The sequence below is a fragment of the Tauraco erythrolophus genome, chromosome 14 (genome assembly GCF_009769465.1).
Source record: "Tauraco erythrolophus isolate bTauEry1 chromosome 14, bTauEry1.pri, whole genome shotgun sequence".
Taxonomy (NCBI): Eukaryota; Metazoa; Chordata; class Aves; order Musophagiformes; family Musophagidae; genus Tauraco; species Tauraco erythrolophus.
The window spans coordinates 20,327,890-20,347,864 of NC_141478.1; the positions used below are offsets into that span (position 1 = coordinate 20,327,890).

At 37.5% G+C, this 19,975-nt stretch overlaps 1 protein-coding gene across 1 annotated transcript in view; it reads right to left on the reverse strand.

Annotated features, from left to right (window-relative positions):
- The window catches only part of SCAPER (S-phase cyclin A associated protein in the ER), a 159,477-nt gene that overhangs the window by 68,622 nt on the left and 70,880 nt on the right, over positions 1–19,975 (reverse strand). Inside the window, exons 21-23 of the mRNA XM_086620331.1 lie at positions 18,361–18,497; positions 14,029–14,094; positions 5,339–5,462 (exon numbers count right to left, since the gene is read on the reverse strand). Coding sequence (XP_086476457.1) covers positions 5,339–5,462; positions 14,029–14,094; positions 18,361–18,497 — 327 coding nt within the window. The remainder of the gene's footprint in view (positions 1–5,338; positions 5,463–14,028; positions 14,095–18,360; positions 18,498–19,975) is intronic.

Genomic DNA, 19,975 nt, shown 5'->3' on the forward strand with positions numbered 1-19,975 from the left:
CACGTGTTCCATTTAACGCTGCTTCTGTTCCATACCTTACTGCTTCAACAGTTTTTAACGTTATTGTTTCGGTTTCTGACGATTCTGAGTTTGTCTTATTTGGAGGGGGGAATCAGGAGCAGCCAGCCAGGCAGTTCAGTGTGCCTCCCAAAAACCGGCCTATTAATCTTCACACCGGCTATGGTCACCATACCCAACGGGCCTGACAGTTTAGAGAATAAAACATAAATACTGGGCCTGACCGCGCTGCTGAAGCCAGCCGCTCCTGACAGTCTTTACAACGGCATAAACACTGTCTGTCTACAGTCCCCACGTATTTGAAAGCTACGACAAACATTTTACTGAAATGTAAATAACTGACATCATGACTGCTGAAGCAGGAGGCTGAAAAACCTATCTAAAAATCACAAACCCAAAAACACTGCCTGACACAAAACAAAACATTAATGGTCACTGAAAGAGCAGTTTTAAGAGGTTATTAAGCATTAAGATCCTTTTTTTAAAAAAGTATTAAAACACTGCAGCCTAACAGCTCAGATTCACACATTTTTCAGTTACAAACTTACACCTTTTCTAAGGAAGCACATTTTTTTCCCCTGAAATCTGCCTCCAGTAAGAATACTATGCTGAATTAGTAATAAAAATAAGTATCTTGATACTTAGCCTATTGAAAAGCAGCTACTTTTAGATTTGCACAAAGAGAGCTGCTAAGGAACTATAAGTGCCGCGGCCCAATTTATTAAGAGCCTCCTCTTCTGTGATTCGGGTTCCATTTACTGCCACACTTTAACAACTTAATTTGCACTCACTATTATTTACTGAGATTTTTACAGCACCCAGAGAGCCTGAAGGAGATTAGGGACACAGCTACCCTCAAAAGCATACAAAATCATAGTAAGTTTTATAAACATCAAAACCAGTGAAATCTTCTTTGTGCCACGTGACGGATGCGTGAGCTTCAGTTGTAACGTTTGCTTAGGCTGGGACATTTATAAAACCTCTGTTCTTCCCCTGCAGCTGCAGCCCTCTCCTTGGGAGCACATCTGTAAGATCTTCTGTCAAATCACTTAGTTAAAGGAATCTTATAACCTGTGTTGTGATGAAGATCTCTTTCAAACTAACAGTCTGACGAGAAACATCATATAAAAATAAATCCAGTTAAGCAGATCAACTGCTGCACTTGGATTCTAAAAATCATGAGGTTCCCTCATGACCACATTGGAACTGTGTGTGTCATACTCCCCGTCAGAAGGACGGGAGACACAGGGCTTGTCTAGATGTCACATGTAAGTATTGTACAAATTTAACTAAAGTGATTTAACTGCAGCATTTAGCTGCTGCAGCTGAGCCAGGTGAAAAGGCTACCGCCCTCAGCTGCTTCCCACCATCCTCCTTATTGAAGGTAGCATCCTGCCACATTCCTCAGAATAACGGCGCCTGTCACCTCTGCCTTGCCCAGACCTATCAAAATCACCCAGAATACTTTAAACATTTAGAAGTAGGACTTTTAAAACCTGGACCCCCGAAAAAACCCTCTAAAGCCAAATTTTAAAAACTTCAGGGAAGTGATGTTCTGTCAGCAAATCGAAGGACGACCATATGGGAGGCAGTAACCCCTGACCCAGGTCAGGTTCATAACCTTAGAAATAGACGTACCTCAGTCAGTGTAACATCTAGTGTCTACGCAGTAGAAAGGGGTTTTGGTTTTTTGATCAGTTAATCTCTCCTCTAGACATCGAGGGAAATACAGGATGCAAACATAAGCAACTTAAAACTGGACCTGTAGTCACTCTAACAGATACAGCTTTAAATATACTGGTTTCTGAAAGTGTCCCTTATTACAGGACCTTTCTGTATGAGCACTCAAGTCAAACTTGAGCAGTTAATCCAGGATTCCTTGCAGATCTGAAACACGCTGCTGCCCTTGGTAATAGATGTGCTAAATTAATCCCATCAAAGAATGAACGTGTAAAAAATCAAAAGACCTGTGGCAGAAAAACTGCTTTAGCCCTGTAGTTTCGAACATCAGCTCTGCTTTCTTTAAGAGGGTACATGAGTTCTTCTTTCAGCATCAAAGGCCCATTCGCAGGAGATCTTAAACTGAGCGTTATCAGATCTTATTAAGAGCTTGAAGAGTCCCATACAACAATCTGCCAACATCAGGCCAGGGCTTTTCAGTCACATCTGCATGCATTTTGCTGTTGTGTCTGTGTGAGTGTTTGTTTTTTTAGTATGCTTTTAAACAGAGTAGAGGTGAAAGTGAACACAACTTCCTTCCAGGATTTCTGCCAGAAAGGATGAGACTATGCACAAAACCCAAGGACTGCCTTCCATTAATCTAGAGCACACCCAAACCAGCACCCGAGCAGTATACGTTGTACATACATCTCGGGGACGGCGTACCAGGCGTACACAACGCCACCCCGATTTGTGCCTCCTGGTTGATGTTAATAGCAGAAGCAAGGACACGCGACTTGAGGGGTCCAAACCTATTTAAAACTGGAACAACATCGTGGCTTATGACTTTATAGCACCTTTTATGTTTATTTAATTAAAATACATGTGAACCACAGGCTGTATGCAATTACTGGCCATACTCCTTGTCAGATCCTCAAAAACCTGCACTCCAAATTGCTTACTTACAAACACTTTTCCAGCACAGGGTGTGATGCTTCTAGTGGTTGTAGAGCTTCATACAATTAAGCCAACATGGAGATATCAAAAAGCTTTTGGAGATCTAACAACCACTTGAAGCAAAGCAGACTTCTCAAATCTGACTATCTAGATGATACACTGATACAAAAACTTTTTAGTTTACACTAAACAAACTCTTCTTGCTATATCAGTGAAATCACTTGGCCCCAAGTGCAGAATCTGCTTATGCCCAGCAGACCAGGAAACATGCAAAAAAAAACCCCAAGTTTACCACAATAATCATACAGGCATGCCTCATCTTAGAATGTTCTCATGTTATAAAAGAAGTTCAGAAGTGAGAAAAAGTCTTATTTATCACTATGAAAGACAACAGATGAAGACTAAATCCAAAAAGGAATTGCTACTCTGATTTGATTCCACCTGAAGGCAAAACGCAGTAAGACAGGGCTGCCAATCTTTCGTATGTGGCTTTTCTGTGATTCAAGTTTGCGTAAAGAATACACTCCCACCCTTCCATGCTGCTTTAGTACACTCATGGAATTTCTTATCAGCTGAATAACCCTTCCTCTGTTGAGAAATTTAATGGTATTTATTTTTCTTATTTACTGTTACCAACAGCAGCTCAGCTTTTTATTGCATCGTTTGTAAAACAAATCTTTATTTCCCTGGTGAGATTGTATAAACACATTTTTCAGTCAGTGTAAACTATTAACAAAAGAAAAATCCAATCTTTCACACTGTGACTGAAAAGAGTGTTTTTTGGATCAATTTTATTTTATAATACTTTTGCATGACTTCTGAGCTTGAAGAATTTCTAGTAAGTGGCAAGAATCTATTGTAGTGAACTCTGTCCTCCCTCAGGGCAATTCTTTATTCAAGCCAGGCCATTAGCAAGGGTAAATCAATGTTATCAGCTCACACACACTGACAGCTTGTGTGGTTCCCACTCCCTCATTCCTCCCTCCACATTATGGTATATTTCTATGCTCTCCAGGGAAATTCAATTAACAGCGTCAGTCTCCTCCTCTCGGTTGATGACTGACACCATCAAGATTCTTTTCACCGCCCATTGACATGTAAGATGTGTCTGCTGATTTCTTGACTTGCAAGTTAACAAGAGAATTACTATCCACTTCTATAAATGATTATGTAGGATCTGTGCCGTAAACACAGTGACAGCTATTGAAATCAATCTTTCTTGACCTTATTGATTAGGACACTCAGATAGAACAACGTTTCTTTACCCATAGAGTAATGTTTTGGGGGTAAAAACCCAAATCAACAACAAAATAAGGCATGCCTATTAATACTATCAAATTTATCTTTTAGCTCCCCACTGCAGAATCAACAAGCAGTAAAACATTATGAACAATTAATAATTAACATTTAGCTGCAATTCACATCTCATTTAAAAAAAAAAATCTCAGAAAGCATCTACTGATGAGAGGCTAGATACAACACCACTTCCCAATAACAGTTTCCAATAATTACTTAGACAACTTTCAAAACAGATACATCTCTTTGTAGTCTTCATGCAACAACATGGTTTCTATATTTTGAAAGAAATAATTATTGAAAAATGTATTAGTTAACACTGCAAAATTTGAAAATGTCACAACTCTTTCAAAAACACTCTTAAACCTGATCAGCAGCTCAAAGTAACTAACAGAACACATGGCAGAACCCCACGCATCCAGGTAGTGTGTAGTATCTAAAAGCATATGCTATTAGCAACTGTGCTCCACGTTGACAAAGCTATGAAAGAGCTCTCATCAAGCAGAGCTCTCATCTTCACAGACACCAACTCTGAACCACAATGATGCAACCCTCTCCTGAGATTTCATTAATTTGGTTTCTCAGAAATAATTTTCATGATTTCTTGATCGCAGATAGGAAAGAAAAGTATTTTCTAATGGTTAGAGAGAGAACAGAATGTTCCAGCTGAAAACTCAAATACTATGGTCCTAATGGAGAAAAAAAAACGCATTACAAGACACAAAGCACTGTGGCAGCAGCCTGACCATGATGAAATAGTAAGAAAGATGCAAATGCTATGCTATCAATTAAAAAAATGCAACATTTACCATAAAACAAAACATGCTCTACAGACACAGAACTTTGAAAAAATTCCAAACATAGAAATACCATATCTTCATTCTCCATCAAAGACCTACCCGAAAAGTACAGGCTTTGCTGTACTCTGGGAAAACTCAACAGATTTGTGCTGCTTCAAAATTCTGCCATAACACCACAATACGGCGGCTGTGACAGCAAAGTTGGCTCCAGTTCCTTCCTCTCTTCTCTGCTAAATGCTTTGGTCTCTTATCATAAAAGCTGCTTGTGGGTATGCACTATAAAGTAGATGACTGAAATGGCCCAGGTTACAAACAATCCCAATGAAAATACAGCCAAAGTAGTGCTTGTCACTATTCAGATGATCTAGCATCAGTCAAGCGTGCTTTCAGCACTTCTGCAAAACTGCCTATATAGAAACTGATGTCTAAATAAAAGGATACACTGGTGCAACCACCACAGAAAAGTGTAATAGCAGACACTGCTTGTTACACAGAGGTCATGTATTCATCAACGCATGTTCAAAACATTCCCAAATCCAAAACGATGACATTTGAGAGCAATACAGTTTATAGGTTAATCGTAAGTACTGCAGTAATAGTCACAATACCTCTTTTTCCAGAATACGAGAGATCTCTCCTAAAGTCCTGTCCAGGGAAGAAACCTTGTTGTTCCCCAAACAGCTATCCTGCATTTGGAGGTGCTTCAAAAGGTCTTTTGCTAATCGCTGTAACCTTCAATGTAAAACAGAAAACAAAGAGCAGTTGAAGCAAAAACTCTCTTGATGATGTAAACTTTCTTCTTCGCAATGCAACTCTACTAACTGAATTTCAATAAAGTAATCATGAGAAGCTGTGTAGAAGTATTATTATCATCTATACTAAACAGCATGTAAAATATGCAACACAGCAAGGAGATACAGTCAGCTTAGAGTGTCTACAACTTCACTGTCTACTTTTCCAGGGAAATAGCATAGAAAACATGGGAACAGTACAATCATAAAGGTGCTTCTTTATCAGCTACATGTTTGTTTTATTTGTTGCTCAACAGAGTTAATTTCCCTCATCTCCTTTCACAGTTTATCCTGCTAGGTTTTGCGGTCTTCATTTTCAACATGGTTTCATCCTACTTTTCTTTCATCATTCAACCCCTTCTGCCCACTTCGCTGAGTAGTTCGCTCTTGAGATGAGTAAGGCAAATAGAACAGCAGACTACTTGGCTGATTTCTTATAGGCATCATAAAAGAAATGGCTTTTTAGGGTTATTTGAATAAGTGAAAAGTAGTGACTTTGCAGACTACCTCAGAAAGGGCATTTTATTAATGAGGGTCAGTAATGAAGCCAAAATGCAGAGGTGAGAGAAATGTAGACACATGTGGGTTAGGATTCATTTCAGTTTTACACATCTACATCTGGGCTATTCATCTATGCTCTCCCGCTAGGCAGTGAGGGAGATACATGCAGTTCCAAGGCACTATTCATCTCATCCTAAAATAAAGCAGTCAAAACAGACTCATAGTTTATCCTTCTTTGCCTTGAATGTGAAGCCAGTAACTAGCCCAGATGTAGGCTTCTACATCTGCAGATGCATTAAGGCAGATCATACAAATGCTAAACAGTCCCTGGAGACTGAGAGAAGTAGGTAAGAAGTATCATTCCATACGTGCCATGTATTTGACAACCATTGCCTTAAGATCTGCTACTGGCTACTCTTAAAGCCACGCTCAGCGTTTGGTGGACCTTTGGTTTCACCTACGGAGCAATTTGTACTGACAGTGGGACGAAGCTGGTAATTGAGCAGGATGAGTGGGAGAACTACTGTTGTGACTAGAAGCAAACATAGCTCTATAGAAAGGAAAAGAGAGGGGAAGGGTATCAATGCTTATCATAAAATTGGAGATCATCCGTGTAAAAGGGACAGAAAGCATCCACAAAGTGACCACAGAGCAAAGGCAAGGAGAAAATCACATTAACTAGTCTCCGAGAGGTGAGAAAGGAGACGAAACGGCCGAGGAATGCACCACAATAGTCACATGTATTAAAAAATTAAACAACAAAAATATTCATTTGGGGCAAGAATAGAGAGCTTCCACTTATCAATAGGAAACAGGTACTTTGTACCTCTTCTTTGAAAAAATTAAGAGCTTTGTTAAAAGCTTTCAAGAGACTCTGAAAATACATATATATTTTTAAAGCACAAATAAAAACAATTTGCAGAATTTTGACTCTTGGACTTTTTATCATCTGGTCAGTTGAATCCACTAATATTATGCCAGGTTTTTTCTATGACAAGAAAAATAAACGGAGATTACGTCCTGATGAGATTTTCTGCACTGCTATTTCCTCTGTGGAAAATGAGGTTGGAAGAAGCCTCTGTCCAACTCAGTAAGCCACGCGCTAAAATGGGAAAGAAAAGCCAAAACACAAATAACCGCAGGATTTGGACAGAAAATCAGATGACTACTAAGTCTGCTGAGCATAAGGAGTGGATCGCAGCACTAGTGAAAAGTTGAATTGCTGCAGCCCTGAAAGATCATCTAGAAACAGAGTACTTCAGGTATTCTCATAGAATGTGATTTAGAACAGCTATTGCCTTGGCAATATCCCGGCGCATTAAGCAAAAATAAAGACTTCCCCTCTTTGAAACATCTACCTAAATTCCATGATAAAGCAGATATAAAACACTGAAAAAACCACCACAGTATATTGTAACTTAATTTGACAGAAGACAGCAAGATGTGTTTTCATTTGCTTCACTTAGCATCACAGGAATGGAATTCAACCAGGATTAACCACAGAGGCTAAAGAAAGGGACTTTCCTAATCTGCATCAGGCATCAGCATACAAAATGTGCAAGGTTTCTCAAAACACTACTCACAAGGACTCAAATAGAAAATAATCATATCACATTGTGACTTCTGTTGACAAATTCTTTCTCTTCAGTCTATAAAGATGCTATGTAAGTTAAATGTCACAAGCAGTTTCTGTCCTCAGTCAAAAAAAAAAACCATAAATGCTGTACAACACATCAACTCTCAAGAAAAATCTTCCAGCTTTCTGTTTCTTCTAAAAGTCTTTCTGGACACTTTTACCAAAATTCAAACTTTCTAAGTGTGTCTCCAGCATCATACAGTGAGAAACACTGAAAATACATTTTCGGTTCTGCCACATTAAAGAATTACCTTTCACATCCTCATATCCTACTGTATGTTGGTCTTCTGCCAAAAAAAAGGTACTGCATGCTATGTGATCACATGGGAAAGAGAAGGGAAATAAAAACTCCCTCCTCCCAACGAGTGAACCTTGGAGAAATTATTTTAATTTAATATCCTTTATACTGACTTCTTGGCAGTGTCAGAGAAACAAGAATAATTTTAGGACTGTTTCAAAGGACTAGAAATCTACACAAGATGACTTGTGCTTGGATATAGAATTTATCATTGCTATGAACGGATTTGGAAAGACAGAAAACTCTTTGTACGCATTGTACTCCTTGCACACTCTCAGTGTGCATCGCAGATTAATAGAGCACGGCACCAACACCTGGTCCAGTGACCACATGGAAATACTGTTGAGCTCAAATCTCAACATTTCAATGAAATTATTTAATCTTCTTTCTGTCCCCCAAATTGCATTCCTCCAATGCTTACTATGCCATACAGGGAATGATAAAGAACTGAAAATTCACTGGGCTAAATAAAATGAAAAGTTAAAAGTTGGTAGCTTTTTATCTGAAGTTATTTACATCTCACTAATTGAGATTTTAGTACTGCCTATAAACAGATAATTCTGAATGCAGAAGATACATCATAAAGGACATAAGGCACTTGGAACATTACCATAACATAAATGTTAATAGATAGTACATTCAACAAATATAAATACATTATGCAATTTGGAAAATCAGGGATATTCATATTAAAGGTTTATACAGCAAATATATAAACAAAATTAAATGAAAGTATTGTATGAATTAAGGGCTAAATATTTTTAGCAGGTTTAAAATATTTTGTAGCCTAAAGGAAAAAGATCTCTGTTAATAATTATAGGCCATAATTCATCTCAAAAAAAAAAAAAAGCCTTGAAATAGTAACATCAGTATATTTCAGCACTTCCACCTTTAAGTCCATGATTTCTTGGCTGTACACTGAATGTATGCAAGGAAGGATTAGTAGGACTGGGCAGAGCACTGGGTTCTGTGCAGTTCCTGTACGGAAGGAGCGGTTACTCCTCCTGTAGGTCCCTGCCGAGGGCGGCCAGATGCCAGGTGGACACACAGCCCCAATTCTTCCCGATGCAGCCTGTGCCTGGAGAGAACTGAGAAAGTCTGTGGCAGTTCCTGCCCGACCTGAAACAGGGAGCTATGCTGTATCCTCGTAAAGCAACGTACAGCCCCTGCACTACTCTGTGCAGCTTGGCCCCCTGCAGTACAATTAATACACGCGGTGGCACACGCGGCATACTCCGATCGATCTAGGTGTGCCACTGAAAACACCGTTCCACATCTTGCCATAGTCCCAAACACTGCTAGGCACCAAACATCTAAATCTGCAGCTTCACACACCTTCTTTACAGGATGAAAAATTCCTAAAAAGATTATTTTCTGAATGTATTTATTTGTATTCCTATTTATTTGAACACTCTAGGAATTCTCTGAAGATGAATTCTACCGTCCATCCAATCATAAAGCAGGTATTTATCTTTTCTAAAAGTTGAATTGAATTTTATTTTATTTACACTTTGGCTCCTCTATAGCTCACACAGCTGTTTGGAAACAAAATTTTGCACAAATACTTCCAGCTTCAAAGAGTATCTGATTTTTTTTTCCAGGAATCAGTATTTTGGTATATCTTGTAACTGGCCTAACTGGACTCGAGCCTACTACATCAAGAAAACCTGCAAGATCAACTTAATCTTGTGAATGCATTGATATACCATAAGGAAAATAAGAAAGAACTGTATTGTTAAAGGTATTTAGCTTTGGGTCTCTGCAAGAACAAACTTCACGCTGCATTCCCGCCTTTCTCCAGCAGACTCTTACAGGAAATAATTTTTCATTTCCTAACTCTCCTCTTTGTGCTGTAGTCACTTTTTTGGGATAATATGTGCTCCCATTTCCATGCTATCTGAATGTCCCTTTACATAGTTTTTTTTTTTTTAAAAAAAAGGTAAGCCCAAAAAACCCCATGAACACAGCAATTCCTCCTTGCATGAGGAGAGAATGGCTAAAGTATGAGACCAGGGGGTTAAACCTGACCGCTTATTGATATTAGTGTATTACCAAGGTAAAGCTTAGAAAGCACTTGGATCAGTGCTTACTTAGTGCAAAAGGTTTTACAAATCTGCAAACTGTAAACTAAGAAGAACTACTGAAACAATCTATCAGCTCCACCAGGAAATCAGTGGTCTCATAATATTAAAGTGGCTTAATCTTAAAGGTGATCTACAAAGGCTTTTTACCTGCCAAAGACTAATTCTGGGTTCTGTCTTTCTTCTGCAACAACTGACAACATGACTAAGAACTAAAATCAGATAAGAAATTGCATTCCATAAATGGTTTTAGTTGTTTGCAAAGACACAATCAATTTGGGAGGAGAGGAGGGAGTACAGAAATGGGGCATAAGCAAGGAAGCATAAGATAAAGTTCTATTTAATGACTGCATTCCAAAACACATTTGCTTCTGTTAAGCAAATAAATAAATCTACCAATTTTAAATTGAATTTTAAAAAACTCCTTTCATTTTTAAATTCCACAGCCCACAATGTTAAAAAGTATTTTCTGTTCATTAGTATACTTTCACTCTAATGTGAATACCTCAAACCTTCCTCTGGAATAAACAAAAAGCATTGGCATTTGTTTTGACACAAAGAACACATTTAGCACTCTGGGTTTTTATCCCCTTCGTTCTGTAACATGACTTTTCTCAGTAGCTTCGCGTATCTCCCCAGAGCGTGTGTCGGGGAGCTGTTAAGACTCCTGGTGTTGGCAAGAGCCTGCTGTCTCTCAGCCAGGTACAGTAGCAGCTAATATCAGCTCATAGCACAGCACACTCTGTGCTGGCTAAAAAGGCAACAGCTAACTATTTTGATGGTTTCTCAATCCAATAATGTTTCAGGGGAGATCTACTACTGCTTGCTTCCTTCAGTTAATTCTTCTTCCTATTGTTCTTGCTTTGTTCCAAAGGTGTTTTCCTATCAATTTTGCCTGAATTAAGAATATGTTTCTCCATGTAAACAGATAAGGTCTGTGCTAAAACTCTTGCCTCATTAAATTTCTTACCCTTTCCCTCACAGAAAAAGATTAAAACTACCCTTCCCTATCCTTCTTCCATTTTACATCACATATTGTGTAAAGTAAACAAATTCTAATAGAAATAAACTGGGCTTCTGGTTGAGTCATAAACAGTTCTCTCTTTTTAAAAAAAGTCAGTTCAGACTTGAATTGCCATTGTTACTCCCTTGATTTCAAAGCAGCTTGCAAGCACTTGAGCCCTTGTGGTAGGTAAAAAGTCATGTAATTTTTGAAATAACGATATCTATGGTATCTGAAACCATGTTCTAAAAATTTAGATGTAAGCATCTGCTAGATCACTAGATTTCTACATGAAGCCTGCAAAAGAAATCTCCCAGAAGATCTGTGATGAAAGTCAGCTGCTCAGTGGCCATCACACTAGTTCACATCTAAAAGCGTACAGCCCTAACAGAGGTGGTAAAGATGGAACAGAAGATTCTGCCTGGAAGCACACTAGTATTTCATTAAGTAAAGAGAAATTAAAATGGCCAATTCAGGATCAGTCAGGAGAGTAAAAAAAAATAATAAAAAAATGTGAGTTTCTGTTGTGCTGCAATAGAGACACAACTGACCAAATTACCTCTCTGATAATCAGAAGTCAGAAAGAAACTACAGTGGAAGCACTACAGCTTCAGTATTTTCAGTCATTTAAACACCCCACATTTCTACTTTCTGACAAACAGATCCTAATTTTTTTATTAGGAAAAAGACAGAAACTACAAATCTAAAAGTCTTAATCTACCATGAAACTAATCTTGAAAATTGAAGTGCTGATTACTACGAAACGAAGCCAACAACAGAACCTTCTTCCCCAATGTGTTTATGCAGGTGTGCCATCTGGTGGAGAGGTTTCATTTTCTTATGTCAAACCTCAGTGATGGATTTTTATTATTTTAAAATACATACTGAGATTCAGCAGCAGGTTTTCCGACTATTGAAGAGACTATGTGAAAGAGAAGGCATACAGGCTAGTTGTATATCCAGCCAAGGAAGCCTACCAGCAAGGATCTGAACATCTTAACCAACAGTAACCGAAAAAAACCCGCTACCTTCAAGTATATCAACAATTAATGAGTGACAGAAACAACCACAAAACATACAGGATCTGGTACAGGTTGTTACCTCAGTCTGAAGACAAATATGACAAACATGCCCAACCTGGAAAGCAGCTGTAATTTTAGTATGAAGGTATTTGAATCCAACTGCTGAGACACAACAGCCTCTTGACTGACCTGCCACAGACTTCATGAGTGCAACTCTCAGGCAGGCACACCATCTGCCCGCTACCCTGTTTAACAACGAACTGCAAATGGATGTCTCAGCACATTAAGGACAGGACAAGCATACATAATCCTCTTTACTCATCTGTTTCGTGTCGCCATTTTCAGCTTAGGAATCCCTTGGGCTGGATGTAGTTTCCTAGAACTGCAGTACTGCAGGTAAACTTTTAACATCTGCGTGATTTTTGTCAATGAGTTCCATACATCTAACTTCAGACTGCATGAAGAACTGCTGTCTTTGGTTTTTTTTGAACCTGGCTCCAGCTTCGTTCTCTGCTCCCTCGTTCTGGTACCAGGAAGGACAGCAAACAATCAACACCCATCTTTTCCATGCTATTTACGACCTCGTAGATCTCTGTAACATAATTCCCATTAAAACTTCCTCCTATTATCGCAATTTTCTCTAGAATGGGAAGTACTAGTTTACTAGGTCCCTAATACAGAAGTTATACCGGAAATCATTACTGATTTCCTTTCCTGTCCTCTCTGAACCTTCCACAATTCTAGCATGTTGTTTCTGAGATGAAGAACCAAATTGCACATAGTATTCAAAAGCTGTAGATGAGCCCAGGCATTTGTACATAATGACATTCTTTGTTCTGTTTTTGCTCCTCTCTAAATAATTTTAACAAAGGACTTCCTTTAACTGCTAAGAGTACTGAGGTGATGTTTTCTTGGAACTACCTATCACTTCTGTAAATTGAAAGCCCACATTTTGCACATGAAGATGTAACTTGAGTTCTGCCTTCCCCCTCCATTGTGTAGCACTTAACGTACACTGGATTTCACCTGCCTGCCGTTTTACTGCCGAGTCACTCACTCTCTTCAAAATTATCATTCGGTATCAGCTCTTGTCTCTACCATCCTGAATATCTTTGCATCATCAGCAGCAAACTGTGTCACCTCACTGCTTGCCCCCTTTTTCCAAGTCACTTGTGAATATGTTGAACATCACATGGTGCAGAACTCTACTGGTAACCTCCCTGCTCTGCCAGGACTGACCATATACTTTACTCTTTTCAGTTTTTTAACTGATTTCCACTTACGCCACAGCTATATTGTTTGTTTTAACAATCTTTGGTGTTGGATCTTATCAAAAGCTTTTTGGAAATCCAAATATACTGCATCTCTTGTAAACTAGTTTCAATGGAATCAGAAAGCAAAAGCTGAGCAATTTTCAATTTCAATCTAAAAGGAGAAATTTGTCCGCGATAATAGGCCTTGTTTTAATCTTTCCATCCAATTGTTTTCATCTGTGCCTTATCTTAGACAATAAAACAGTCTATCCTTTAAAAAGCTCAATGCCAGATTAAGACACCTGTGCATTAAAGTATCGTGCCTTCACCATATGAACCTTTGTTTCTGACCAAATGGAGGCGAAATGTTAAGATTTTCGGCCCCAGAATTCCAGTGCTGAATTTTCACCATCAGTCTTGAAGTACAAAGCTGGAATCTTCTTGCTTCCAGGTAAGAAAAGGATGAGCATATGTTCTCTTTACTACTGTATCTTAGATGGTTTAAGACATACAGTGCCTTCAGAAAAAAAAAAAAAAGCATTTATAAGGTCTGACCTTTTGTATTAGAAACAGTTCTGTAATTCAAGAGGGCAGTACACCCCATATTGAGTAGGAACCTTACCACACCTGCTCCACTGGAAATTTCAGAGGCATTTCTGCTATAGATACAGAAAAAAAAAAAGTGTATGTCTAATATAAAGTTCAATGCTTACTTGGCTTTAAATGGGGAATCAGAGACAGTATTTTTTGCTTCCATCAAGCTCTCGTATTCCTTTGCCCTGGAGGAGAAAATATTCATTATTTTTGACTACTGTCTAAAGTGTACAGTATGTAATAACAGCAAGATAATGCTAACCTTTGGTTTTTTTTCTATTTCATAATAATGCACAGCATTTGTCAATTCTGTCCTGTCATAATCCACACTGATGCTTAACTATTGCCCATTAACAATTTATGATTCATATTACTACTTTAGAATAACATCAGCACACAAATAGTGTATTTAAGTTGACTTTCCAAATGGCAGAAAATGGTACAAGTGATACATACAACTGCAGTAACCTATCGTTTATTACAAAATTATCATATTCATCTGATGAAAATATTAGCAATTTAGACATGCAGTGCGGATCAGAAGATCACTACATCACAGAGCTTATAATTAACATATAAATAATTTGTTGTATTTACAGGTACAGAAGCATTTTTTATTAATTATTTTAACAAGGTTCATGATGTTACAATACAGTGATTAGTTAGAAATCACTGTATTGTAACATGACGAGCCTTGTTAGGCACACAGCACAGAAGTAAATACCTCCTGGAATGACTGTTTTACTGCTAGAAAGAGAAACACAAACCTCTTCAGTTCCTTAAAAGAATTATTTATGCGGGCCATATGCCAAAAAGTAGGAAAAGGAAGACAAGACTTTTTTCCACTGCTTGTTGGCTTCAGCCAACAGGTGAAAATCATCACCAGCTCAGCAACCAAAACAGGATTCACAGTGGTAATCCTGTAACATTTTTTAACAATATACACACACAAATAAAACTAATTCAGATACTACAGTGATGCAGAAAAATTCAATTCTGAGACAGAGTCCTGTGATGAAGAAACATCCAGCAGGCACTAAAAGCATTTAGCTGTTGAAAACATTTGATCCTTTAAAACTGCTCTTTCGATTTTAATTCTGAAATGAAGACTTCATGGATGCAACACGGATCTCTAGGGACTTCAGGGAGATCTGCTGTTCAAGCCTCTTGAGGTTGTGTTCTCAGACGAACAAGGGACAACATCATTCATGGCCTGGAAAATTCTTCAGAAAAACCTGTACACACACTTAAGGAAACTTAAGTGGCATGCTGGACTCAGTCTGCGAGGAGGTATGTGATCTGTCTCGAACCAAACGCACCCATAATCAGGCCCAGCAGAAAATGCCAAAAGCCCCTATGCACAGAAGTCAAAAAAAAAGTCTGCCTCAGGGCAACTTGCACCCATAAAACCAGTGTTTCCTATGAATTCCCAAGGTACTCTGAACATTAACTGCTGTCACCTGACATTCTTGTCAACTTTACAAATGTCCAATTGTTTTTTTTTAAATCTAAGATTTTGACAATGGCTTCCAATGGGAAATGTGTTTCACTGCTGCACTGCAAAAAAAACATTTTTAGTAAAGATCTAATTCCTATTATTTCTCTCAGATACATATACTAAACGTTTCTTTGTGTTCTCTGTTCACACAAGTGGATCAAGTTTTCCAAAGCTACTCAAATTTTCCCTAGGCTTGCTTAACCTGTACAACCTATGTTACATGCAAATATTGTGACATTACCAGTAGCTCTGATTTGTGGATCATTAATAAAGCTATTAATCACAACTGAATTTAGTATTAAACATGAAGGTGAGATTCCTTTATTAACCTTTTGCCTTCTTTCCTGCCTCTTAGCCAGAAACAACACATTTCAGCTTTGAGTTTTGTACAGACAAGTCAGTCAAACATGAATAATCACCGAAAAGATCTGATACTAAATGAGCAGGTCTGGAGTGCTTTAAATCCACTGCAAAGCATCTCTCCACTGTGTGGACTTCCTAGCTGGTAACTACACCTCTACTGCTTTGAGCTTAGCTATTGTCAAGCCTCCTTTTGCCATGCAGGTACCAAAATACTCTTCTGATAGCAGCATATACATGTTAACCCGAGATAATTTATTTAGCTATATATCAGTTGTTACCATGGCACCAGTTTAATGGCTTAGGGTTATAAATATTATTAATAAGACTAACAAAATTTCTCAACATATCTAATAACCCATTGACCACAATTTGTCCCCTCATTCACCTTTGCCCTTCATTGCTTTGATATTGCAATAGTGATTTAAGATCGAGAAACTCAGGAGAGCAATGGGAACTTATTTGGATGCAGTTCCTTTTTTTTTTTTGAGTTTAAAACATCACAGCTTCCTAGAAATCGAAATGAATGTATAATTCCAAGTCTTGAGGTATAAGGAGGTTTGTTATTTCTTTTTCTAGAGAAGAGGAATACTTGCAAGAACATACTGAAACACAGTTTGTAGATAACATGCTAACACCTGTGAAACTGTGTGAATTATTGACATCAAAAGTCCTTCACCTTCAAACCATCCTCAATAAATTAATTATTAAATACTTAAACTATATATTCCACCGAAGTTTTGAGCTGATTTTGAGCAGTAAATCCCCAACCATCTGGTGGTAGTACTGTCCAGGTTGTTGGGCAGAAAAGCAATAGACTCCCTAAATTATTTAATTTAGTATTTCATATTGTAATTATGAGGTTATTGCTTTAATTGCTTTAGCCACATCCCTTAAGATAGTCCTCTTTCATTTTCTGAAAATGGAAAACCTCCCCACCTCACCAGTAATAAGCTTACATGCAGGAGCAACCAGGCAGTATTGTCATTACTATGCCTAGTACTATTACTCAAGTGTCAATTATAGTAACTGTAGAAGACTGGCAAGACTGGCATGGCTAAAATTAATTTCCTAAATGGATTCTTTTTTTTTCCTAATCAATTTTTTGTTTGAAATTCTATGGAACAAGCTTTGCTTCATATTGCTACTGGACATTTTTATTATTAAGTTTTTTTAGAAACTCATGGTGAAATATTCAATTTAACTCTCCGTTATCCTCAAGGACAGTAATCTCATTGAAAAGTTTAGTCACCCTTCAAAACTAAAAATAAGCTTAATGAACATGAATTTCATGTCTCACCAATGTAACTCCTCTTAGTTTTGAAACTTTCACTGTATTTCTCAACAGTATATCATCTTTGTAAAATGATGCCCCTTTATGACTGTTTTAATTATAATTTTTGATGACGAATATGCTGACTCACCCACCAGTCTGACACGTAAGAATTCAAAATGTTCTGAAAAAGTTTTTCAACTATTGGTGCCAATAACAAATTATTATTTGAGCTTATATTCACTGGTCTGACAAATTTCTGACTAAATTCAACAGAAGCAGCTCTTGAGAAAGATTTAAAATTGAACCCAATGACTGCATTAAATCAGCAGGTAATATGAACAACTCTGCATCCTAAGCAATCAGTAACCTGGAAGAATATGTTATCCAGTTTCAACAGTCTGTTCTAAAGGTAGTAGTCAGATAGTGGGTTTGCTCATTCAGAGAGGAAAACAATCAGAAACAGTAGCACATTGTTAAAGTATTGTGGTTTTGAAGTCTAGTGTGCCATTATTAGCACTATTATGAGTTAAGAAAACATCACATTTCTACTGTAGTTCTAAAAATCCATTCAGGTGTTTTTCTCTTATTTCTAACTCTTCTTGCTTAAAAACAAGGCAGAGAATAATATGTGACAATGATTCTCACCTTCTGATAAGTATCTTTAGAGATAAATGCAAAAATATATTACAATATTCAGTTAAGTATTAACCTCAGCAGGGAACTATTCAGCTATAAAGACTGATTCTGCCAGTTCATGCTATAATGATGTTCTGCTATCATACTGATTTGCAGATGTCACTTTTTAGACTAATAACAAATTGCAGGTCTGACAACTCACTTTCCATTTTAAGATATTTTTAACTTTCTTTTTGTTGTGACAGGCAACAAAAAATGATTAAATTTAGTCATGGGATTTGACACTACAGCAGGCTGACTTCTATTTGTTGATTACTATTGATTTTCTTTGATACTTCATTTAAAAATCAATAGCTAGAAAGAAAAATAGGCATGGTTTACACAAATTTAAACATGCTATTGTATGCTAGAAGGGGCTACAGTTTTGGCAGGGCACTGGCATCCAATTATGAGAAAAGCTCTTAACAGGTGAAACCAAGGGCTCCAGATCGATATTCAGTTTTCTTTCTCAATCAGAGAAAGTGGCCATAAATTAGGCTCATCAGTATTATTTTCAAGACACTCCCAAAGCAAATAATTTTCATTTTTTTTTCAGCCTTCCACTGCACTCACAGTAAAGGACAAAAGGTAAAGTTTAGAACAAAACTTAAACAAAAAAAAATAACAAGAAATTTGTACTACCTGGAGTTCATCCGTGCCTTTAGCTTTTTGGCTTTTTTCTTGGTTTTTTGTTTCTCCTCTCCATCTTTTAATGGCTCCACAGGAACAGAACTCTCAATCACAATATCCACAATGTACTTTTTTAATGACAGGTGCTCCTGCAGAAAATACCAAAATACATTTAATCTTACAGTATGTGATGGAGATTACCGATTATCTTCCCAGGAAATAAGAGTGGTAAATATTTAACAAAAAGTTAAGAAAATGAACAAAAATTTTAAAATAAACTTTGGGAAAGAGATTATTTCACACTAGAGAGAACACATCGTGGGTATTTTGTAATAAGTGAGAATAATTATCCAGAGAAGTAAAGGACAATAAATATTGTCATTCATTTTCAAAAAACTGTCACTTAACAGGTATGAGCTCCAAGTTTTCCTCCTCTCTCTTCTCCAAGCTGCCTTTTACAGCTACATTGCCCTGCCCTATCTACATAACTCATTATATTAAATGAACTAATTGTGGTTTATGATTTTAAGTCTAAATTTGTCTTAACTTTTGTTACAATACATCGAAACTATTCACTACTTACTACATTATCATCTATTGATGGGAATATTACTTCTCCTCTCACATTAACAAATTTGCATTTAAGTAAAATATTGCTAAAATCTCAGTTGCCCACAAAAGAAACACTTTAATTATGAAATAGTACAGTTTTTACATAAAGCACAATAAAATGCAATGTGACTACACTGTGATTTTAAATAAAAACTTTGTTTCAAGATTTTAGAAAAATGTTACCAAAAGTTTCCTGTTTCCTCAGAGGTACTTTCAGTGAAAGTACAGACTACCCCAACACAGTTCAAGGTCTACATTTAAAATAAGTATTCATCATTTAGAGATGAATAACCAACAAAGCTATTCCCCTAAAGGTGCTGTTCTCCATTTTGACTGACCTATGCTATCCATCAAGGCACAGGTAGGTGCTTGTAACAATCCCAGTGACCAGCGGACTACCCAGAAACTACTCATACAAGCAAAACCCTCCCAAAAAAACCAAACTCCCCAAAACCCCACAGCTGCTAAACTGCTGACTACCTCATTTTTCCTTAGTACTCTCAAGTTAGAAATTTACTCTAAGTACTCTACCCAGCAAGTTCCATTTCAACAACCAAGGACTTCTACTCGACTGCCCCTTCTAAACTTACTTTTCAATTTAAATGTGCATTATTGAATTTAACCTCTTCTGAACAATCAATGTACTTCAGACCCTCCCCTGTCAGTGCAATAAACTTAGACAATTTTAAAAGTGACCCACTTAAACCACTACAACGCCCACAGTTAATCTACTTCGGTTGAAAAATATCTGTAACCTGATGTTCTGCATGATACTGCCACATCGTTCCACGACAATAAAAGACTAACAGACACTTTCACACTACTGAAATCGCTCATAAAAATGCCTCGATGCAGTCAGTGGGCACCGCGTTACGGCTGCGTGCACTACTGCGCTACAACGGCCAATTGTCCATTTTTACAAATAACAGTAAACAACTAGTTCAATGCCAGTTATGAGAAAATATTTACCCCATTTTTAACAAACTGAGGCTTATATTTGTTTTCTTACACAATG